Source organism: Macaca nemestrina, chromosome 9, assembly GCF_043159975.1.
Source record: "Macaca nemestrina isolate mMacNem1 chromosome 9, mMacNem.hap1, whole genome shotgun sequence".
NCBI classification, from domain to species: domain Eukaryota; kingdom Metazoa; phylum Chordata; class Mammalia; order Primates; family Cercopithecidae; genus Macaca; species Macaca nemestrina.
Window position 1 is genome coordinate 83,960,306 of NC_092133.1, and position 25,276 is coordinate 83,985,581.

The 25,276-nt window shown below is 41.8% G+C and overlaps 2 protein-coding genes across 4 annotated transcripts in view; one reads left to right on the top strand and one right to left on the bottom strand.

The window, feature by feature from the left end:
- The window catches only part of LOC105486695 (glutamate dehydrogenase 1, mitochondrial), a 38,047-nt gene extending 23,598 nt beyond the window's left edge, over nucleotides 1-14,449 (bottom strand). The window contains exon 1 of one of the 2 annotated variants that reach the window (XM_071069877.1): nucleotides 13,818-14,449. In XM_071069877.1, coding sequence (XP_070925978.1) covers nucleotides 13,818-14,262 — 445 coding nt within the window. In that variant the 5' untranslated portion in view covers nucleotides 14,263-14,449. The remainder of the gene's footprint in view (nucleotides 1-13,817) is intronic. The other variant, XM_011749722.2, reaches the window with a different exon arrangement.
- A 182-nt stretch (nucleotides 14,450-14,631) lies between these two features.
- The window catches only part of SHLD2 (shieldin complex subunit 2), an 88,056-nt gene continuing 77,411 nt past the window's right edge, over nucleotides 14,632-25,276 (top strand). The window contains exon 1 of one of the 2 annotated variants that reach the window (XM_071069879.1): nucleotides 14,632-14,714. The gene's annotated coding sequence lies outside the window, so the exon portion shown is untranslated. The remainder of the gene's footprint in view (nucleotides 14,715-25,276) is intronic. The other variant, XM_071069880.1, reaches the window with a different exon arrangement.

Below are 25,276 nucleotides of genomic sequence, written 5' to 3' on the forward strand. Positions count from 1 at the left end.
TCACTGCACTCCACCCCAGCAACAAAGCCAGACCTTTTCTCAAAGAAAAAAAAAAAATTGTTTAAACACTAAAACATGCTTTTCAAATTATTCAAAATGCTTCTAAGTAATACCACATATGATTTAATGATAACTACAGTAAGCCAGGGAAACGGTCAGGCACTGTGCCCAGGTCACCCAGCCTGCACCATGTGCTTGCATGGGGGGCGTTAACGCTGCTCTCCTGGGATGGGTGTCACGACTGGGAGGAATATCACATGTGGGGAATCTGGCACAGTGCCCTGCAAGTGGTCAATATGCAAATCTCAACTATTACCACTGCTATAACAAGTATTACAAAGTAATGGCAGGTAATAAAGCAATTAAAAAGTCTAAACTGACAAGAGTTTGAATAAATGACTTAATAAGTTTATTACTTCTACATAAATTCACAGGAAGTGGTAAAACAATGTATTAATTAAGAACTAGTATTTCTTCTCCCACACATAAATCACTTTTTTCATTGCTCTTTTAGAGCCTATGGAAGTCATCACATTATTTTTAATTTTCCTTGCTTTCTGAAGTGGAGGAAAAGTTACTTTCTTTTAACTTAGAAACTAAAAAAACAGAAGCATTCAAATGGCAAGCCTATATTCTAGAAATAGATGCTATTAAAAATTAGAAACCAGACCCCTCCTTCCATACAACAGTGTAAACAAAATGTCCACTTTATTATAAGTCATGGAACGATATGAGTCAGAAACTGTGTGTATAACAAAAGACATGTTCCACTGGATGGAACCCAGGAATTCTTGTTTGTAAAATTAAATTTTCTTTCCCAGCTACACCCATTTAGAGAGCTCAACTGCTAAACAGGGAAGAGAGGCAGTTTCACAAATTACCTCTCACACCACAGGCATTTTCTGTAGGCTATGAACCAATAAAGGTTTAGTGAACAATAAAGGTTTAGTGCACAGGAGGAGCTATAAAGAAAGCACCAGCTTAGTGGAAGAAGCCACGGAGCCGATAGAGTAGGGACAGGGAGGGGATAGAAATTAATCCAAGTGATACTGCCTGGGCTAAAGAAGAAACATTCTCATTTTAAATTTCTAGTTAACCAGTGATACATACATGTTTTTAATTCTAGTAATTGGCAAATATCAAGTACTGGGTTACCTAAATTGTTAATCTGAAAAACAAAAAATTTTAAAGTGTAACCATTAATAAAATACTCTGCAGCAATACTTGAAACAAAACAATCTCCAATAAGACACGATGTACCCACACACGGAGAAAGCCAGTTAGTCTTCCTTCTCTAGGTTTGGAAACCAAAGATAACTATCAAAAATATACTGTCACCTGAAAATTCTTAACTACATTCTAAGGGGCACTAAGAGATTTAAGTAAGAGGCCGGATGTGGTGGCTCACTCCTATAATCCCAGCACTTTGGGAGGCCGAGCTGGGCAGATCACTTGAGGTCAGGAGTTTGAGACCAGCTTGGCCAACATGGTGAAACCCCATCTTTACTAAAAATACAAAAATTAGCTGGGCGTGGTGGCATGCTCCTGTAGTCTCAGCTACTCACAAGGCTTACAGTGAGCTGAGATTGAACCACTGCATTCCAGCCTGGGCAACAGTTTGAGACTGTCTCAAAAAAAAAAAAAAAAGCCGGGCGCGGTGGCTCAAGCCTGTAATCCCAGCACTTTGGGAGGCCGAGACGGGCGGATCACGAGGTCAGGAGATCGAGACCATCCAGGCTAACACGGTGAAACCCCGTCTCTACTAAAAAATACAGAAAACTAGCCGGGCGCGGTGGCGGGCGCCTGTAGTCCCAACTACTCGGGAGGCTGAGGCAGGAGAATGGCGTGAACCCGGGAGGCGGAGCTTGCAGTGAGCTGAGATCTGGCCACTGCACTCCAGCCTGGGCGACAGAGCGAGACTCCGTCTCAAAAAAAAAAAAAAAAAAAAAAAAAAAGTAAGAATATGACTGCAAAAAGGAAGGTACTCTACTTGACTCAACGGATTCGGAAAAATTAGCACAACTGGAGAATGTGAAGGACAAAATGATGTGACATATACCTCAAAGTTCTGAAAGGCAGGGAAAGCCTAGCACTTTTGAATGCCTACTCTCGTTCAAATATACTCAATTTGAAGTTGTTCAATAAAGTCAAATAATAGGTAAATACATATACATACAAGAAAATCAGAAAATCTTAAAGTATTTAAGCCAAAATGAAGCAAGAAGGATCTTATGTGGTCTGAATATTGTCACTTTTTATAAAACCAAGCCTTTCCTCCTTCAGAACAGAAGGCTGAAGGTTTACAGGACCAACACAGATCAAACAGGAGCACAGAACAGAAACTAGAAGGAGGAAGGAAGAGATGTTTTATACCAGAAATGGAGAAAAGATAAATTACATTTTTGTATCCCAAAGTCTTAGAGGGTTGGGCATGGTGGCTCATGACTGTAGTTCTAGCACATTGGGAGGCTGAGACAGGAGAACTTGAGCTTAGGTGTTTAAGACCAGTCTGGACAACATAGTGAGATCCCATCTCTACACACACACCCACACCCACACCCACCCACACCCACACACACACACACCTTAAAACTCTGTTAGACTCCACTGATGAATTACTAGTGTTTGAGATCAGTTGGGTTTTTGGTGAACTGTGCTAGCAGAAATGAAGGCAAATACTTCTAACCAAGAGCAGGAGTCCATGGCTGGCTAAGCTAGACAGTGAATGGGCTTGGTACACAGGTGTTGGCCACAGAACTGATCTCATTAGAAACAGAGCCTAAAAATCAAGGCCACACTGCTGACAAAGTAATCTGTGCAGCGAGCTCACCAGAGGAAACTAAAGACACACCACCCATGACGTTTGTTATTTATCAATCTCAGTCAAGCTGGAGGAAGGGCTAGGGATAGAATGACGTACATACTACAATGGGAACTTTTAAATCATTCCTTCTATTCTGAACAGAAACCGACTAAACAGTTATTTTATGTTAACTGGTATCCAGATGTTTCCAAAGAATATTAGTGAAATGCAGACATCTGCAACTATACACGGCACAAAACACCGCTCTGATTTTTAACTTAATTACCACAGATATTCCTTAGTATGCTCAAGTCTAATGAGCAGTGCATGCTAGGTTTCTCTAGGGGAAATAAAAAATCAAAAGCAAAAACTAGCTTAAGTTGCTATAGTGATGAAGAAAACAAACCAGCTCATTACTTTAAAAAAGATTCAGTGAAAACCACAATTGACTAAGCTTGACTTTTTCTTCCTTTTCCTAGCTGACTCAAAAGCAAACACACAAAAGCCTCCAGCTAGAGTCACTGTTTTTTATAATCAATAATTAACAAAACATTTATGAAAATTCAAGTGGTTTTAAAATTACTTGAACCTAGTTCTCTTAATAGGGTTTGATTTATTCATCAGAAATCTAATTTCCAATTGTACTTTCTCACTTTTCAGGAACTATTTATTCAATAACCAAGAGTTCTACCAGAAGCACAGAACCCTCAGAAAAACAAAAAGGCCTCAGAACAACTCTCAACAGTCATACGATAACTGTCTTGCCACTCACTCATCAGATTATATTTTTTCATTTAATATTAATGTACCTCCTAACCCACAATAATGTAGCGTAACTTAATTTAAAATGAGGAGAGGAAGGTTAGAAGCAGGGAGGAACTATTAATGACCACCCGCAAGTAATGACCATCTGAAATACTATGTCTCAGATAAAAATTCAGACATTCAGCACTGGAAGGAGCACTGCATGCAGGAGCGAAGAAAAAGTATACACTGTAGGCTGGGCATGGTGGCTCACGCCTATAATCCCAGCACTTTGGGAGGCTGAAGTGGGTGGATCATTTGAGGTCAGGAGTTCAAGATCAGCCTGGCCAACATGGTGAAACCCTGTCTCTACTAAACATACAACAAAATTAGCTGGGCATGGTGGTGCGCACCTGGTAATCCCAGCTACTGGGGAGGCTGAGGCAGGAGAATCGCTTAAACCTGGGAGATGGAGGTTGCAATGAGCGGAGATTGCGCCACTGCACTTCAGCCTGGGCGACAGAGAGTGAGACTCCATCTCCAAAAAACAAAACAAAACAAAAAAAAAAAAGAAAAAAGAAAAAAGAAAAATTATACTTTAATTGCTTTAGCAGCATCAATATACTGTTCTATATAAAGTAGGCAAATACCATCTTAGATTTTTAATCCACTATCTAAATCTTTTACTTTAACCTGAATAAATTTTGAAGAGGTAACTAAGCTTTCTGGGAAGCAAATGTTTAGCTGATACTGGAAAAATATAACCTATTGACAGATCAAAGAAAATAGGAAAAATACTGTTTTTCATTAAAAATTTAAAATTATAATACATATGTATATATTTCTATCAAAATTTAAATACAAAAAGAAAGCTGAAGACTCCCTTGACTTCCACTTGTGACCCCAGTCTTCTCCTTAGGGGTGACTATTCTTAGCAATATAAGTGTATATCCTTCCAAATCATGTTCCCTGCAATTACATACGTACATATCCATAAAACATACAGCTTTGTTTTGTGTTAGGTATTTAACTTACAGCCTGATGGATGGAAGATTATGCATTAAAAGGGGGATTTTTGTTAATTTTTCTTCGTAGATTCTCTTATTCTGATCTTGATTAACAGTAACTTAGCTGCACTTTCACACCAATCAGGTCTTGGAATCGGAAATGATGCTAGTTAAAATGGTGAATATAAAGTTGGATTTAGCAAAAGATAAAAGTAACTTGTTATTAAAAAGGTTCAAAGGGATAAAGGCTTGAAACCTCAGCTATCCAGTTTCATATAACTTATTTACAAGTCTAGGTGATATTTGAGATGGGTCTTAAGAGAGGAAGAAGAATCCTAGGGAGGGGGAGGCAAGGCATGGACAGGCAGAGGGACTGCACTATGCAAGGGCATGATGGAGAGAAGTACGTGCCTGGATTTCCAATTTTCCTGAGGATAATTTTACACCAGATCTTCTTTATTTTAAAAATCCAACCCTTTTTCTTAATAACCCTGTCTGTCCCTGATACTACCATTTTTCTCTACCAGTCTCTCAGGCTAGAAATTTTGTAGTTATCTTTGCCTCTTCTCTCCTTCATCCAGTAAATCCTACCTGTTGGGAATACATTACTGTCCTTTCTTCAAAATGTTTTATCTGTCTTTTCTTTTTCATTCTCTGCTACAACTTCATTCTCAGTTTCCCTGTTGCCTAGCTTTCTGTGCCCTGCTAGGTTCATCATTATCCATCCAACAGACATAAAAGGAAAACTATTTCTACTCACACACTTCTGACACCAAATGTGTGGGTTTTCCACACTAAGCAGTTCACCAGTTCTCTGCAGATACAACCTGGGTGTCCTGCAATTCAGTTCTGACACTGACTACTGGGGTTAGCACAGACCCCACAGCTCAAGGGCTCAGTCTCACAAGACTGTTCCCTACTTCAGATGCCAGTTCTAAGTCCTGGGTGCCCAGGGCACCCACACTTCTGTCCAACTTGGCTACAAATCAGGGAGTTCCCATGACCCCCTCCTCAGGTTCAATAATTTGTTATAAAGGCTCACAGGACTCAGGGAAACATTACCTATGTAAAGGATACAAATCAACAGCCACACGAAGAGGTACACAGGGCCATGTCTGGAATGTCCCCAGGGCAGCTTCTGTCCCCCCTGGAATTGGAAGTGTACCACCCTACCCATACACGGACGCATTCACCAACCTGGAAGCTCTCTGAACTCTCCCCACACTCCACCCATCAGTTAGGGTTTGTATAGAGGTTCCACTATGAGGGCATTACTGATTGCTGATTAAACTCGATCTTCAGTCCCTTTCCAATCTCCAGAGGTCAGAGGGTGGGGGTGAAAGTTCCAAATTTCTAATTATGACTTGTTCTTTTTGGTGACTAGCCCCCACCTTGAAGCTACCCAGAAGCCCATCAAGAGTGTCCTAGTTACAACAAAAGATGCTCCTATCACTCAGGAATTTGCAAGGGATTCAGGAGCTCTGTGTTGGGAACCAGGCAAAGAGACCAAATATATTTACTGTCACAAGTTCTTATTTCTCATTATTTACAAATGTAGTTTGTCCTCCTGATCCCCTTACACACAGTTCCACTCCCTGCCTTGGGTGAAGTCACCCCCTCTTTATCTGAAATCGCCTTATCCAACTCCTATCCAGCCTTCTCTGTTCCCACATCAAGACTGTCTGTCTGCCGGGCGTGGTGGCTCACGCCTGTAATCCCAGCACTTTGGGAGGCCAAGGAGGGTGGATCACATGAGGTCGGGAGTTCGAGACCAGCCTGACCAACATGGCAAAACCCTGTCTCTACTAAATATATAAAAATTAGCCAGGCGAGGTGGTGCATGCCTGTAATCCCAGCTACTTGGTAGGCTGAGGCAGGAAAATTGCTTGAACCCGGTAGGCAGAGGTTGTAGTAAGCCAGTATCGCGCCACTGTACGCCAGCCTGGGCAACAAGAGCGAAACTCTGTCTCAAAAAAACCAAAAAACAAAAAAACAAATAAACAAACAAGACTGTCCTTGGTATCCTTGAACTCCTAGTGCAATAACACATGATTTAGGTTTTTTTTTTTTTTTTTTTGGTCATTTATTGACTGGTTCTAGGAAAGGAAAATGTAGAAACAGAATACTGAGCTAGTGGCAAAACAAAAAAGACATAGTACAAAAGAGAGTTTGGAGTCTGCTCTACTTGGGAGAAATAAATGAAAAAAATATTCCAAGAAATAAAAAAATTCAACTTTGGTTTTTTAAAAGAACCCTCTGCATAAAGTTCAGAGATCTTGCCTGCAGGAACAAAAAACACACAATAGAAAAACTGACTATAGTTCATAATAAAAGCAGTCCTTATTTGGTAAACCTCCAATACGAGTACATCACCTTTGGTTATTTCTTCGCTCTTTCTCTCTTGGCAAAAAAGAAAAAAAAAATTCATGCAAAATCCTACTGAGGCCCAATATGTACAAACTATTTTTTAAAAGTCCTGTGTTGATATATTTGTGATAATGACAAATGATAAAAGGAGCCATACTACTGACACCCTTTGTAATTTTCATTTGTCATCTTTCACATTTTCCTCTAGCCTAGAAGCAAATCAGATGAATTATGTCTGATAGACTTTCTCCAAGAATAATAATCAAGAGAAATAGCAATTCATGATAAACAAAGCATTTTCTTAGTTTTTAAGAAAATGCTAAAAGTTTTAAGTTTTCTTAGAAAACTAAGAAAGTAATTTCAAAATTATTCAGTAGAAAATACTTAAAAATAAATGGAGTACACACTGGTAGAGAAATGAGTTGTTCTGGCTAACACATTAATCTCTTAAAACACCAAAGTCTTCAAACGTCTTTTGATGGAAAACTCTTTAAAATGTCATTTCAGGTCTTTGGAGTTGGGTGTAGGGGAAAAAGGTTATTTCATTTCTTTAGTAATTAGAATAAATGGACCTCTAGAGATATCATCTATGCTGAGTTTTATATGCAAAGTTGTTTGAATATATATTATTTTCTAGGAAGATATGTATTATTTTCTAGATAGATATTTTCCATCTTCTAATAGCCTTTAACAGAAATTTCAAAGGTATCTATGATCTGAAGTATTAGGAAGCATTGTGTCAAATGCATGAGGTGGTTCTCAATCAGTGCTTAGGATGAAAAGCCTAAGATACAATTCGTAACTTTTTGCACGAATAAATCCCAGACAACGATTAAGGTGGGTGCTGGAATCAGATGCCCAGAATCTGAACCCCAAGTCCACTACGTACTAGCTGTGTCACCCTGCCAAAGGACACTTCACTCCTCAACCTTAGTAGCCACATTTGGAAATCAGGGACAACAGTGTATTGCATGAGGCATAAAAGCAATGATGCATGAAAAGTTCTTACATGCATTGTTGCTATGAGGCATAGAAGCGATGATGCATGAAAAGTTCTTAATAAAATGCCTGGCACACACAGAGCTGAATAAATGTTAGTCCTTGCTAATATTTGACCTCGGTGAAGGCAGTTAACCTCAGTGAAGGCAAAATGTGTGTGGCTGCAGAATCTTTCAGGTATAGTTGCCTTTTTGCAAAGATAATCGGAAGGTCTTGCTTGAGCAGCTCCTTCTCCTGGTTTGTTGTCTTGTCCTTAATAAAGCCTTTCCTGTCTTTATCAGTAGTATTTCACATATTAACAATTCCAACTTGATAGTGAACACTTGAATCTGTATTAATTTCTGGGAAAAGGGAAAATACTGATTCATTTGGATAACTAGTCAGTTTTAGACAGCAGCATTAGATTTAAGATTGTTGTACAGCAAAAGAAACTACCATCAGAGTGAACAGGCAACCTACAGAATGGGAGAAAATTTTTGCAATCTACTCATCTGACAAAGGGCTAATATCCAGAACCTACAAAGAACTCAAACAAATTTACAAGAAAAAAACAAACAACCCCATCAAAAAGTGGGCAAAGGATATGAACAGACATTTCTCAAAAGAAGACATTCATACAGCCAACAGACACATGAAAAAATGCTCATCATCACTGGCCATCAGAGAAATGCACATCAAAACCACAATGAGATACCATCTCACACCAGTTAGAATGGCAATCATTAAAAAGTCAGGAAACAACAGGTGCTGGAGAGGATGTGGAGAAATAGGAACACTTTTACACTGTTGGTGGGATTGTAAACTAGTTCAACCATTATGGAAAACAGTATGGCGATTCCTCAAGGATCTAGAACTAGAAGTACCACATGACCCAGCCATCCCATTACTGGGTATATACCCAAAGGATATAAATCATGCTGCTATAAAGACACATGCACACGTATGTTTATTGCAGCACTATTCACAATAGCAAAGACTTGGAATCAACCCAAATGTCCATCAGTGACAGACTGGATTAAGAAAATGTGGCACATATACACCATGGAATACTATGCAGCCATCAAAAAGGATGAGTTTGTGTCCTTTGTAGGGACATGGATGCAGCTGGAAACCATCATTCTCAGCAAACTATCGCAAGAACAGAAAACCAAACACCGCATGTTCTCACTCATAGGTGGGAACTGAACAATGAGATCACTTGGACTCAGGAAGGGGAACATCACACACCGGGGCCTATCATGGGGAGCGGGGAGGAGGGAGGGATTACATTGGGAGTTATACTTGATGTAAATGACGAGTTGATGGGTGCTGATGAGTTGATGGGTGCAGCACACCAACATGGCACAAGTATACATATGTAACAAACCTGCACGTTATGCACATGTACCCTAGAACTTAAAGTATAATAATAATAATAAAAAAAAAGATTGTTCATGGTTATATTGGGGAAAGGACTTGGGGTAGAGCTGCTTCATTTTTCATTTTGTAACTTTCATTACTATTTGATTATGTGAATCATACATGTGTATTTTATGGGTTTGCTGAGTACAAAATTTATGGGCTATTTATGAATCAATGTGCTCTATTAAAGTGATATTAGAGATTTTTCTCTTCATTACTTACATTATAAAAGCCTAATTATTGGGTAAAATAAATAGGAAAAAAAAAAACCCAGAAGAACGGTCACATGGCAGAGACTAGTGTCTAGGATTTTTTCAACATCTACAGGTTAATATTTTAGTTTTTAATGGTTACAGGCAGAATCCTTAGTATTTTTAACGTAAGTAGATAAAGATCGATTTTCCTAAGCAATCTGAATTATTAACAGTGGTAAACCCAATTTCTTCCCACTATATGCCAAAGGTTCAGCCTCAATTTTTATTTATTGTACTTAAACACTACAAGTTGTATTGAACTTTAATATATACTGGTGCTTAAGCTCCAATTTTTGATGCCTAATTCTCACAAAGTATACTTTGGATAATGAGTGAGCAGTGTTTGCCTTCCTGCACGTGGGGCTTTACTGCCAAAAGCAAACTTGCTAAATGGATTCATACACACAAGTGACAGGAAGACTGACAATCTGATGTACAGATCACTACCATTACCATGGGTCTTCACTTTCTAGTATACTTGGGAGAAAAGACGCATTTGGCTTCCATGAAATAAAAAGGCAAAAGGGCAACACAGTTCTGTATTTAAATAAGATGTATTAAAAATAATCACCTCGGGGCAAAGTGCTTTTAAAAGACATACACATAAATTACCTATCCTCTAACTGAACTTTCAGACAAGTCCTACATTAAATTCACCTACAAAGGTTATATTTTATCTGTGGCAGCAGATGCAGACACACAGTTACTTAAAAATAATAGAAACTGTGAGTTTATTCAAAGTTACCTAAGTTTTGATGGTTGTCAATTGATCATAGCAAAATAAGTCAGAAACATTTTTCCCCCAGTGAAGGCAGAGAAACATCTCATTTTAAATCAGTATCAGTGCTTTCTATATTCTTCCCTTAAACAATGACATCCCAGAGGCTGAGGGCGTCTTTAACCCTGCAATGACCCTTGCATTACAAGATTCCACTGTTTCCTTCTGGCATTTTGACTTTTAAAAACTAGCTACTGGGCTAACATAGGGTACACTTTTTTGGGTACTAATATTTGTAATTAAAAGACTCAGGGTCAATGTATGAGAGAACTCCATCTACGGTTCATCAACTATACGTAAATTATGATAATTTTAGAAAATTTTATGATAGTAGCATCAGTGATAGGGAATTTTAATAGTTTTAATATCAAGACAACTGGGGGGCAGACTGGAAGAGAAAGTTAATTGACTACTACCATCAATAAATTGCTATTATCAATCTGTACTTTCCCTCCAAACTGACTTTTAAATGATAAACTTCCTTCTAAAAAGGTAGACTGGTCTCAGGCAGAACCGTAGCAAACAAAATACAGATAATTTACTCAGAGAAAGTTAATAGAACAATCTTTGATAATATTTCCAAACACACCAGAACCTTTGAACCAGTCTTCTCAAATCAGTCGCATATTCTCATAATATGCCCCTTTGCTAGAAATATTTTTAAGGCCTCACTTAAACTTCTCTTCAGATCCTATAGCATACTCTTTCAAACCCTTAACATGGACAAATCTAACGGCCTCAGGTACATGTGGTAACTGGGAAAAGAGAAACACAAAAACAGTGTGTATTATTAAATATTTACTTGGAAAAAGTACACATCAGCCACCAAGTCTTAAAACCATCTGCTTCCCTTACAGAGATTATTACTAGATGGTTGCTTTGCTTCAACCTCAAGAATTTTAATTTAGAAAACTCAGGCATAAGGTTGCTCTTGAGGGCAAATGAGAAATAGAAAGCTGAAGGTAGGAAAAAGGGTGGAGAGAGGCAGATGAGGTTTTTTTTTTTTTGGCAAAGAACCAATGGGAGAGAAGACAGGTTAGTGGGGAAAGGGAAGAATGTGCTAAAATATGCTTAAGAGGGAAAGACAATTTCATAGGGATTATCCAAAACATTTAAAAAAAATCTCAATCACCTAATATATTCTGTGTTTCTAAGACTACAGCGGGACCACAAACGTTAACAATTTCTTAGACCTTAAAAAAGCTTTTAGAAAGGAGACCTGTCCCTCTTAGAATGCACATTCTCTGCAAACAAAGGTGATAAATGGTTAGATAGATCTGGGGGTGTCTTGAACACAAAGCATGGAAGGCTACAGTACCCAAATTTTGCTGATCAAACAGTATACTGTTTATTAAGCACACTAAAATATTTAAGGGCTTTCATAGCTATATAATCTTCCCCAATCCAGAAAGCCTTTCAAATTCCTGAGGATAATAAATTTATCACTTTGTAGAGGCCAATTTTCTTTGATGTTCTATCATCTTGCAATGCTTGCAACAGTGTATTAGTAACAATTCAGTTTCTCCATGTTTACATTCTGGGAGTTAATAGCATGCTTTTTTGTAAATGGGATAAGTAGAACAGAAAGTTGTATCTTACACTCTAGTACAAGCAAGTGCTACAATAACAGTGCTTTGGTATGGCTGACCCAATTTGTTGCTAGGTTCAATATTTTGGCATTAAAACTGCTGTGGCAACAAGAGAGAGGACAAACTATGGTAAACGAGTTGCTTCAGTGAGTTTGTGGAGCTGCGATTTATAAAAACAGGAGAGGGTTGGGCATCTGAAAAACCGAAGAAAAGGGATTTCAGAGACCAAATCAGATCCTGCAGAAAACCACATACACTGATTTATCTGTACACCTTTTAAAGGACTGGCAAATGCTGCCAAAAAGATAGCAAAAAATCAACTTCACGTCCGTTTTAAGAAAACGATGCAACTCAATATTTACTATACATTGCCTGAACTTCCTCCAACATCCTTATTTGCCTTTCTTTGGAGTCTGAACTTGTATTCCTGGTTTGGAGAATAAGGGAGTGGTAGGAAGAAGGAAAGCAATGTAGGAGACTGACGGTATGTATATTTTATACAATTTTGAAGCTAGAAAGGAAATCAGAGGTCAAAGTGGTTCAAACATTGGTTTTGGCTGAGGAAACCAGAGCTAGAGGATAATTAAGCTCCAAAGTTAAGTCCTAGAAGTGGGTGGGGTCAATGCAAATTTAGTAAATCTTTAAAAGCAACCTTTGTTCCCCCTTCTGGGAATACCAGCACCGCTCAAGTTTTTCCGGCACAGAGAGGATTTCTAAACATCCTTAGAAGTCAGCGGGCATAATTGAAAGGGCACAGAACCAGGTTTACTGAGACAAGGGTCTAGCCCAACATTCTCTGTGCTTCTCGGCCAATCCATCTCCAACAGGACTCCTCGCCTCCCTGGGCTCTTTATTCCATCTAATTTTTCTTTTTTACAGTAGACAAAAGTGGTTTGTCCATTCCATTTTAGGTTATTAAAGAGTTATGGTGCAATGTATTGGGGGAAAAAAAGGAAAAAAAAAGCTCTCATTTGCTCGAAGAAAGCAATCTGACCACAGAGGCCAAATCTACAGACATTCAATGATTTAAACTACAGGATAACCCAGTGACTACCAAACAGTATCTGACCCCTTTCTTCACGTATTATATCTTTCCTGAAGCTCAAATTCAGTGCTAGCCAGGACCAGTACACACCCCCAGAGCTATTTCATTCCATTGGCTGGCTGGCCACCCGCAGCCTACAACCTGTAGATTTATTGTCAGGACGCCGGGTGTTTATTTGTCAGAGATATTACATTGCTTGTGATTTTTTTTCGTGTTTTTCCTTTTTTTGGGTATAAAACAACCTGTCAGAATGGGAAAATCACTTATTTGAAACGATTAACGCGTGATTAGTAAATTCCTTTGGTTAATAAAACTGTCTAGATTTCAAACTTAGAAGCCAAGTCATTTTCTATGTTTCTATATCATCTGTCACTTTTAGGACAGGAGTGAACAAATATCAGAAAATAATTTGACAGTTTGCATTTAGGGGAGAGTCACAGAAGCCCAAGAATACCGACGAGGCATTATCACACGCGCAGGTCATTCCCTTTCCTAGAATTGTATTTCGGCAGGACCCGCCGTGTGTGACACAGACACGGGGACCAAAAGGAGACCGGTGCAGCATCTACTCTGCATGCAAGATCGACATGTACAGAGGCCCGGGATGACGGCGCGGGGGAAGGCGAAGGCCAACCGCATGATGGTTTTAAGGCGGAAAAATCACCATCCACAGAGCCGGCCACATCCGAGGCGGGGTGACCCGGGAGGGGACCCGGCCCGCCCCAGCTGGGCTGGGCTGGGCTGAGCAGCAGCCCCGCACTGGCAGGAGGCCGGAGGGGAGAGCCGCAGGGGAGGCAGGGAGGGCGGGACGGGGCCCGGCCGACGCTCACCTCCCTTGCAGGGCGTGCGGTGCTGGCTGTGCTGGGCCCGGTAGCCTTCGATGACCTCCCAGGAGCCGTCGTCGCGCCGGATGGGGAAGGAGAGACTCAGCACATGGTTGCAGGGCTTGATGATCCGCAGGATGCCGCGCACCCGGTTCCGCTTCTGCTCCTCGCTTTCCCGGGTCCTCAGGTCCTCCACCAGTTTGTCCTCCACAATGCTGGCGCCGCGGTCGAAGAAGCCCTCCACCATCTTGAAGAAGTTGGGGTCGTCCTCGCGGTCGGCCACCGCCTCGCTGTAGTGGCGCCGTGCGGCCAATGCGAGCCCCGGTTGCGGGGCGGCTGCGGGCTGTCCCCGGGCCCGGCCCAGCAACGCGGCCGAGTCGGCTGTCGCCGAGCCCAGGGCTGCGGGCCAGGCCCGGGACAGCAGCAGCGCTTCGCCCAGGTAGCGGTACATGGCGGAAGGCGGAGAGGAGGTGCGTGATGGTCGCGGAACAGGAGTGCTTTCTCAGAGTCCCCGCGACTAGGGAGGAAGGGTCCGGCGCGGGTTGCCCTTTTAAGCTGCAGCTTCCTGCCTGCCCGGCTGTCCCCTCCCCTCGGGCGCTCGCCACCTAACGGGGAGGGCGGACTTCGGGGGCAGGGCGCCGCCCAGGGCGCCGGGCCTCCGCCTCCGCCGCGGCCTCGCCCGGCCTGGCTGGCGGCGGCGCGTGCCGGCTGGGCGTCGGGGCCGCGCAGGCGCGGGCGGGCTCGGCGCGCATGCTCGCGCGCCCATAGGAAAGGGAAAGGGAAAGGGAAAGGGAAAGGGAAAGGAGGGGAGGGGAGGGGAGGGGAGGGGAGGGGAGGGGAGGGGAGGGGTGGGGCGGGCCGGATCTGCTCGCAGGCCGCACCCGCCTCCGGCTGGGTGCTCAGGTATGTGCGCCGCGGGGGTCCCCCAGGGGGGTGGGAGGTAGCCCAGGGAGGTCGGGGTCGGGGGCTGGCCTCTGTGGGGCGCTGAGAGGCCGAGTCCCGCGGAGCGCAGCACGGGTCAGGCTTGGCGGTCTGGTCGGGGACCGGGTCGTGTGAGTCACGGGCGCCCCTCCTTTCCGCCCGCGCGCCCTCGGAACGGGCGGCCCAGCCTGGCCTGTACTCGGGCGGCCTCGGGCCGGGGCCGGGTATGCGGATGCTGACACGTGGGCAGGAAAGCGAGGCAGAGCCGCCGCCACGGAAGGCCGGGCTGAGGGCTCGGCGTCACCAGGCAGTGCTGCAGAGAGCTGCGCGGCACCCAGAGTTGGATTATGTGTGGCTGGTGTGAGCTAGAGAGGAGTCAGTCGCCCACAGGCTCTCACCACGCGAGTTTTTCTTGTCCCATTCGGCTGCTCCGCAGTGTGGAGGTCGCATAGTTAACGCACGTCGTGGTTGTGTCGCTCCACAGCACTGACTGTGCTTCACCTTTGCAGACAGAGGCTCCGGGCTGGCGCGGTGGCTCACGCCTTTAGTCCTAGCACTTTGGGAGGTCGAGGCTGGAGGATGACTTAAGCCCAGGAGTCCGAGGCTGCAGTGAGCTACGATCACTTCACCGCACCCCAGCCTGGGCGACAGAGGGAGACCTTATCTCCCTCTGAAATAGTGTAAAATAAGGAAACTAGAAATTCGATAATGCCCCCAGGAAATTCTTTCTCAGGAATATATGTGTTTGTTAAATGGTTCAGTATATGATTTATTTTTTATTTTATTTTATTTATTTATCTGAGACGGAATCTTGCTCTGTCGCCCAGGCGGGAGTGTAGTGGCACCATCTCGGCTCACTGCAGCTTCCGCCTCCATGGGTTCGTTCTAGCGATTCTCCCCACCTCAGCCTCCCAGGTAGCTGGGGTTATAGGCATGCGCCACCACGCCCGGCCAATTTTTGTATTTTTAGTAGAGATGCGGTTTCGCCGTGTTGGCCAGGCTGGCCTCCCAACGCCTGACCTCAAGTGATCCGCCCGCCTCGGCCTCCCAAAGTGCTGGGATTACAGACGTGAGCCACCGCACCTTGCCTCAGTATATGATTTATAAACTTTATGCTATACGAGGGTTCAGTTATGTATTTATGCATACTTGATAGGAAATGCTAAAGTTATGCATTCCTATGGATGTCTTTGGCGCTTTTAAAACTAACGAGGCCGGCACGGTGGCTTACGCCTGTAATCCCAGCTCTTTGGGGGCCAAAGCAGGTTGATTGCCCTGAGCCCAGGAGTTCAAGACCAGCCTGGACTCATCTCTATAAAAAGAAACTAAAAAATAAAGCTCTAATGACAGTCATTAAGACAGGCTGCCAAACGCCACATTACTAGTGTTAGCGGTCTCAGTGTACTTGGGTGGTTTTAAAATGACACCCATTTGATCCGCAGAACGACGGTGCTTCCTGATATGTTCACGTTATTCGTCTTTTAGAATATGGAAGAGAAAGTTCTTAGTTCTCGAAATATTGTGTAAAATATAAAGTGACAACCTGGATCTGTTAAATTACATTCATCTATCTCAGTGTACTCTCACAGTAAAAATTATCTTTTTATACAGGTGGAACTTATATTTTAACTTACTTGCTAAATAAATCATTGCCATTAATTGTACTTGTGCTGCGTTTTTCAGTGAAAAATATACTCTGACCTGAATCCTGAATTTTCACTGATGGTCAAAAGATTAAGGTATCAAATTCCCTTTTTACTAGATGTATTATCGTTTTACTCTCTTACATCACAGTCCCCCACTCCTGCAAAAAACCCTTGGAGTTTCAGAATAACATGATTGGCATCAGTAAACATATGGAAATATTTTTCTTTTTGGATTAAATTATTTGGTTATGTTCTGAGGAAAAGGGTTTAAAAGCTTAGTTTTATTGTCTTTGTTTATCTTTATAACCTTAGCCTTCAGAAAAATAAATGTTTCACTTTGCTGCTTCTGTGGCCTGTTCACCTGAATTCAAGAAGGTGGAATTGGGCCTAAGGAGGTGTCTTACACCTGTAGTCCCAGCACTTTGGGAGGCTGAGGCAGACGAATCACTTGAGGTCAGGAGTTCAAGACCAGCCTGGCCAACATGGTGAATCCCCGTCTCTACTAAAAATACAAAAATAAGCCAAGCATAGTGGGGGGGCCTACAAAAATTAGCCAGGCGTGGTGGTGGTGGAGCGGTGCTCGTAGTTCCAGCTACTCAGGAGAACCGCTTGAATCAGGCGGAGAGGTTGCAGTGAGCCAAGATCGTGCCATTGCATTCCAGCCTGGGCAACAGAGAAAAGACTCCATCTCAAAAAAGGAAAGGCAGAATTGAAGAAGCTTTGGAAGAGGTAAGGAATAGAGTTGTGGAAATTACTTTTTTTTTTTTTTTTTATTGAGAATCTCCTATGTGTAGGTGCCTTGCAAACTGGCTTCACGAGTACCCTATAAAATAGATGTTTTTATTTTTAAAATCATCATTATGTTTTTGTTTTGTTTTAGACAGTCTTGCTCAATTGCCCATGCTGGAGTACAGCGGTGCAAACTCAGCTCACTGCAGCCTCTGCCTCCCAGGTTCCAGTGATTCTCCTGTCTCAGCCTCCCAAGCAGCCGGGTTTACAGGTGCTTGCCACCATGCCCAGCTAATTTTTTTGTATTTTTAATAGAGACGAAGTTCCACCGTGTTGGCCAGGCTGTTCTGAAACTCCTGGCCTCAAGTGATCTGCCCACCTTGGCCTCCGAAAGTGTTGGAATTACAGGTGTTGAGCCACTGCACCTGGTCATTATGTTTTAAAATTACATGCAAGTAAAAAAATGTGAAGAGTAGAAATAGGTTTTTAAAAAGCAGTATGAAATTATCCATTTCTTCCCCCCATTTAGTGAATATTTGCAGTATTTCTTTTCAGACTATAGGTATTATAATTCCTGATTTATTAGAAGCAGGGAGTGGCTGGGGGTGGTGGCTCATACCTGTAATCCCAGCACTTTGGGAGGCCTAGGCGAGCAGATCACCTGAGATTGGGAGTTGGAGACCAGCCTGACCAACATGGAGAAACCTCATCTTTACTAAAAATACAAAATTAGCCTGGTGTGGGGGCGCGTGCCTATAATACCAGCTGCTCGGGAGGCTGAGGCAGGAGAATCGCTTGAACCTGGGAGGCGGAGGTTTCGGTGAGCCGAGATTGCGCCATTGCACTCCACCTGGGTAACAAGAGCAAAACCCCATCTAAAAAACAAACAAACAAAAAGAAGCAGGGAGTGAGGCCCACAGAAACCAAACAAGTTGTTGATGATCACCAAGCTTGTAAATAGGCTGAGATTCAAACCTGTGTATCAGACTCCAAAGTTACCCTATTTATACTATTCCAAGAAGTATTTTAAGTATTTGTTCCATTTAGTTAGAAATTATGTACTGTGATATAAAGTCTAATGAGTTTCAACTTTACATTTATGATTACTTTTGTAAAATATACAGATAATTTGCAAAGTAAAGTTTTTTGATTTTTATTTTTTGAGACAGGGTCTCACTATGTCACCCAGGCTGGAGTGCAGTGGCACGATCACAGTTCACCACAGCCTCCACTTCCTGGGCTCAGGCAATCCTCCCATCTCAGCCTCCTGAGTAGATAGGACTATAGGCGCCTGCTGCCACTCCCGGCTAACTTTTGTATTTTTGGTAGACGTGGCGTTTCACCATGTTGCCTTAGGCTGGTCTCGAACTCCTGGGCTCAAGCGATAAGCCCGCCTCTGCCTCCCAAAGTGCTGGGATTACAGGTGTGAGCCACCATGCCCAACACAGTGAAGTTTAATTATTCATAGTAATTTCCCATTCAAATGAAGACCAAAATTCAGCTTGAAGGGAGCATTCGATAGCATTCCACTAAGTCAAATGAATTTTCCACCTTTGAGTTTTCCTTAGCTGGTTTAAAATTCCAGGTCTGTTTTTCTTGATTCATAGCATGCTTTTTTTCTCTCTTAAAAATATTTTAGAAGATTGTTAGGATTTAGAAAAACATAGCATATAAATTCTTGAGCCATTCATTTTTAAAAATAATTTAATTTGAAAAGGTAAAAATATACTTTCTACTTTCTATCTCACCAAATCGGTTTATTCCGGACTTTTCCTATAAAAGGAGTATGTGACCCTTTGTAACTGTCTTTCACTTGGCACAGTATTTTAAAGGTTTATGCATGTAGCATGTATCATGTACTTCATTTCTTTTTATGGCTAGTTTTTGTTGTATGACTGTACCACATTTTAAAAATCTATTCATTATTGATTGACACTTAGATTATTTCCACTTTTTGACTATTCTGAATGATGCTGCTGTGAACTTTTGTCTGTGCATATGTTTTCAGTTCTTTTGGGTGCGTTTATACCTAGGAATGGTACTTCCATGTTTAAATTTTTGAGGTACTGCCAAATTGTTTTCCACAGTGGCTACACCATTTTAATTCTTACCAGCAGTGAATGAAAGTTCCAATTTCTCTATTTCTTCACCAACACTTGTTATGTGTGTTTTTTATTATAATCATCCTCATGGGTATGAAGTATTTTTTTGCAGTTCCTTGATGACTAATAATATTTAGCATCTTTTCATGTGTTTATGGGCCATTTTTATGTCTTATTTGGAGAAATGTCTATTCAGATCCTTTGCCCATTTTTAAGTCGGGTTGTCTTTTATTGAATTGTAAGAGTTTTTTTTAATATGTTCTAGATATAAGTTCCTTACCAGATATATCATTTGAAAATGTTTTCTTTCATTCTTTAGGTTATATTTTCCCATTTTTCTTAGTGACTTTGAAGCACAAGTTTTAAATTTTGATGAAGTCCAATTTATAAATGTTTTCTTTTGATACTTATGCTTTTGGTATCATATGTAAGAAATCATTGTCTAATTGGAGGTCATGAAGATTTACGCCTTTGTTTTCTTCTAAGAGTTTCATAGTTTTTGCTTTTACATTTAGGTTTTTATCCATTTTGTGTTACTTTTTGTACATAATGTGAGAAAAGGATCCAATTTCATTCTTTTGCACGTGGCTATCCAGTTTATTTGTTCAAAAGACTTTCTTTCCCATTGAATTGTCTTCACACTCTATGAAAAATAAATTGACCTACATGTGAAAGTTTATATCTGGATGCCAGTTCAGTTCATCCATATGTCTATCCTTATACCGGTACTACCTTGTCTTGATTACTTTAGCTTTTTTTTTGTTTGAAATGGGATCTCACTCTGTTGCCCAGGCTGGAGTGCAATGGCACAATCTTGACTCACCGCAACCTCTGCCTTCCAGGTTCAAGCAATTCTCCTGCCTCAGCCTCCTGAGTAGCTGGGATTACAGGCGTGTGCCACTACGCCCGGCTAATTTTTGTATTTTTAGTAGAGATGGGGTTTTACCATGTTAGTCAGGCTGATCTTGAACTCCTGACCTCAGGTGATCTGCCCTCCTCGGCCTCCCAAAGTGCTGGGATTACAGGCATGAGCCACTATGCCGGGCCGATTACTCTAGCTTTGTAGTAAATTTTGAAATTGGGAAATAAGAGTCTTCCAACTTTTTTTTCCCCCAAGATTGGTTATTCTATGTCCATATGAATTAGTGTCATGATATTAATTTCTGCACAGAAGTCAGCTGGAATTTTGAGGGGGATTATGTTGAATCTATAACTTGGGAATTAGTGCCATTTTAACAATATTACATCTTCTGATTCATTAACATGGGGTATCTTTCTGTATATGTAGGTCTTTTAAAACTTCTCTCAGGAATGTTTTATCACTGTCAGAGGATAAGTTTTGCACTTCTTAAAACTGAGTAAGCTAAGTTAGCAATTCCCAAAAATTATATGAGATGGTAACTCCCAAAATTCTGTAGCATAACAAGATTATTTCCTTAATGGCAAGCATATTCTAGCCCCAGAATAATTTAGAATCAAGTATAGAATTTAAGAGAATCAAGGATACAGCAGTAATACTTTGAGTCTATATACTTGTGTGTATTTGGCTTAAATGTTTTAGGAGAATTGGCCTTTAAAAATTTAAGATATTTGTTGTTTCAAAATAAAATGCGTAATCAACTAATAAAAAACAAGTTTTGTACTTTTTGTTGAATTTATTACTAAGTATTCTTTTTGATGCTATTGTAAAAAAAAATATTTATTTATTAAGAGATAGGGTCTTACTGTGTGGCCAGGATGGCCTTGAACTCCTGGGCTTAAGACATGCTCTTGCTGCAGCGTCCTGAGTAACTGAGATTACAGGTGTGCACCACCACGCCTGGCTCAGAATGGTTTTCTTAACTTCATTTTCAGATTGTTCACCATGAGTATATAGAAATACAATAGTTTCAGCTGGGCATGGTGGCTCATGCCTGTAATCCTAGCACTTAGGAGGCTGAGGTTGGTGGATCACTTGAGGCCAGGAGTTTTAGATCAGCCTGGCCATCACAGAGAAACCCTGTCTTTACCAAAGTCACAACAAATTAATTAGCTGGGTGTGATGGTGCATGCTTGCAATCCCAGCTACTGGGGAGGCTGAGGCACAAGAATTACCTGAACCCAGGAGGTGAAGGTTGTAGTGAACCCAGATCGTTCCACTGCACTCCAGCCTGGGCGACAGAATGATTTTTGTATGCTTCAACTTTGCTGGACCACTTGGGCCCAGGAGTAAAAAAAAGAAAAGAAAAGAAAACAAAATTATCACAATTATTAAATTCTTTCTAAGCCCAAACTTGAAACTTATACATAAATAGGTAAAGTAGTCCGGAGACCAAAAGATTTGAGAACTGTTCTTTGTAATAGGTTATCTATTTTCCTCTTAGAAAAACCTTTTCCTAATGAATGTTAGTTAATCTGCATGGCTGGTTTGGGTAAGTCTTCATTTTCTTGCATTGCTGAGTAACAGTCAACAAAGGTTTATCAACTCTTGCTTAAGGATTCCTTTCGTGTTGTGAGTAAACATGAAAAATGTAGGATCTTATCCTTTTTTTTTTTTTTTTTTTTTTTTTTTTTGAGACAGAGTCTTGCTCTGTCGCCCAGGCTGGAGCGCAGTGGCCGGATCTCGGCTCACTGCAAGCTCCGCCTCCCGGGTTTACGCCATTCTCCTGCCTCAGCCTCCCGAGTAGCTGGGACTACAGGCGCCCGCCACCTCGCCCGGCTAGTTTTTTGTATTTTTTAGTAGAGACGGGGTTTCACTGTGTTAGCCAGGATGGTCTCGATCTCCTGACCTCGTGATCCGCCCGTCTCGGCCTCCCAAAGTGCTGGGATTACAGGCTTGAGCCACCGCGCCCGGCCGATCTTACCCTTTTAAGCTATCATGCAAGAAACATATGAGGTCTCTTAAAAATTAACTGTGCTGGCCGGGCGTGGTGGTTCACGCTTGTAATCCTAGCAGTTTGGGAGGCCGAGGCAGGTGGATCACCTGAGGTCAGGAGTTCAAGACCAGCCTGGCCAACATGGTGAAACCCTATCTCTACAAAAATACAGAAATTAGCCGAGCATGATGGCGGGTGCCTGTAATCCCAGCTACTCGGGAGGCTGAGGCAGGAGAATCGCTTGAACCCAGGAGGCGGAGATTGCAGTGAGCTGAGATGGCGCCACTGCATTCTAGCTTGGGTGACAAGAGCGAGATTCTGTCTCAAAAAAAAAAAAAAAAAAAAATTAACTGTGCTTATAAATGGGAGCTAAATTAGGAAAAAAATGAAAAGTAAAAAGAAAATCAAAATTTAAAAATCAAAAGATATATTAACAAATTAACTGTACTAAGGTAGGATTCTTTTTTTTTTTGCAAGACAGAGTCTTGCTCTGTCGCCCAGGCTGGAGAGGAGTGGCACAATCTAGGCTCACTGCAACCTCCACTTCCCAGGTTCAAGCGATTCTCTTGCCTCAGCTTCCCAAGTAGCTGGGATTACAGGTGCCTGCCACCACGCCCAGCTAATTTTTGTGCTTTTAGTAGAGATGGGGTTTCACCATGTTGGCCAGGCTGGTCTTGAACTCCTGACCTTGTGATTCACCTGCCTCAGCCTCCCAGTGTCGGGATTACAGGTGTGAGCCACCGCACCCGGCCACTAAGATAGGATTCTGATCTCACCTGTATGTTATTTATGATGCCTCTCTTTATCTTCATTTTAAAATAGAGATTGGGTTTTTTGTTTTCTTTATGTATAAAGAATGGCACATTCAGTTATTCATCATTCAAGATGCCTTGCCATTCAGCTCTGTTTAATGATGTGGACCACCCTCTAGAAAAAAAATCTTTATCCTTTCTTGAGCATTTTGTTTTTGAAACTTTTAGATCAATTGTAATTTCAGTACAATTGGTGTTAGAGGATAATAAGAAAGGAAGTGTAAGGTAAAAATTGGGGCACATCTGTAATGCTGTTAAAAACAGACATAACTGAAAAATATACCAGAGAAGCAAAAAGTACCTTCTCCTTGACCATTCTAGAGGTGTTGCAGAAGAAACAGACTTTATGGGTGAAGCATATATGTGAGTATAATTATGTTGCGCTTGCTTCTTAATGAAAGACATGTCAGTGAAGGACTAGGCACAAGGTAGAGATGCTGATAATGTTGACTCAGCTTAGAAAATTGGACCTGAAGTAAGCAGATAGAGATTCCTTAGGATGCTTTGACCCTCAAGTAGCAATATCCAAATAAAAATGGCTTAAAGGAAAGCCATAAACCAAGATAACATTATCTAACAAGAAGCCTGAAGGCAGGGCTTTTCCATTGTCAGTCCAAGGGCTCAATGATACCATCAGATACCTACTCTGCTCTTCTCTCTGTTAGAGTTCAGCAAGTTTGTGATATCTTTCGTAAGGGTTGTAAGATGGCTTTAGCAGTTCCAGGGGTCATATGCAGCCATAACTAAGTTCTTTGGTGAAATAGCAGTTTCCTCCTGTGCATATCCCCGTATTAGTGAAGAAACCTTTTCTAAAGGCCTGCCAACTACCTTCAACTCTCTTAGACCCCAGTAGCTAGGATTGGGTTGGTTACATGCCACGCCCTGGCTATAAGGGAGGCTGCAAGGAAGCCTTACTGGTACTTTGGCCTCTGAAGTACAGGCAGGCTGTGCCAGCCAGGAAGAAAGGTAGAAAAGGAATAATTGGATTTTTTCATTTGTTTGTTTGTTTTGAGACGGAGTCTTGCTCTTGTTGCCCAGGCTGGAATGCAATGGTGGGATCTCGGCTCACTGGAACCTCTGCTTGCTGGGTTCAAGCGATTCTCCTGCCTCAGCCTCCCCAGTACCTGGGATTACAGGCACCCGCCACCACGGCCGACTAATTTTTTGTGTTTTTAGTAGAGATGGGGTTTCACCATGTTGACCAGGCTGGTCTTGAATTCCTGACCTCAGGTGATTCACCTGCCTCGGCCTCCCAAAATGTTGGGATTGTAGGCGTGAGCCACTGTTCCTGGCCAGAAGGAATAATTGTTAGACAACTCACAGTGTCTGCCATATTTGCCACAGAAATTAACTGACTTGCTCTCTGCTGTCTTACTGTGATAATATATTTTTTTAACGCAGTTTACAGGAGGGGAGAACATTCTTAAATATGGCGCTGGGAATTGTGTTATTTGCAGTTTTATACTGTATACAGTAAACAGTCTTCAAAGTCTAGTTCTTGAGATCTTAAAAATGATAACATTTTTAAAATTATACCTTCTATTTTTTGAACAGCTTTTTACTATTGACAGCTTGTAAGGAAATCGTTTTCATGTTGTCGTGTTTACTTTCTTATCTAGACAGGAAGACAGAACAGAAATCCATCCTCAACTTCTGGGGAAAATCTGAGGATTATAATGAAATATCAGGTGCTTAAATGATTTCAACAGACTTTTGGATGAAGTTGCCATTAGCAACTTGTTATCATCAATGTAACACACATAGGCAAGTGGATTAAAATAAGAGGACTAAACTGACTTTTATGTTGAAATTAGAAGTTTCATTGTCCTATAGGCAGAAATGACAGTTTCATTGGATTCTCTGTTATAGTAATATATCATTAGAAGGATAGCTTGGGATGAGACTATTTTGAAGTTACATGGGGTGGATATTCAAAGTGCCCTTTACGTAGTTACTGTCCTCCACAGTTTCCCCATTAAATATGGAATCCTTGTGATTGCATTCTTGGAGGGCCATTGAAAACCAGTGAAGCACAGAGAGACAATTTTTTTTCTATGATATCGATCTAAAGCAGTAATTGACAAAAAAAAAAAAAAAAAAGATTTTAAATGTAGGATAAAGGCCGGGTGCAGTGGCTCATGCCTGTATTCCCAGCACTTTGGGAGGCTGAGGCAGGTGGATCACCAGAGGTCAGAAGTTCAAGACCAGTCTGGCCAAGATGGTGAAACCCCATCTCTACTAAAAGTACAAAAACTTAACTGGGCATGGTAGCGTGCCCTTGTAATCCCAGCTACTGGGGACGCTGAGGCAGGAGAATTGCTTGAACCTGGGAGGCAGAGGTTGCAGTGAGCCGAGATCTTGCAACTGCACTCCAGCCTGGGCAACAAGAGGGAAACTCCA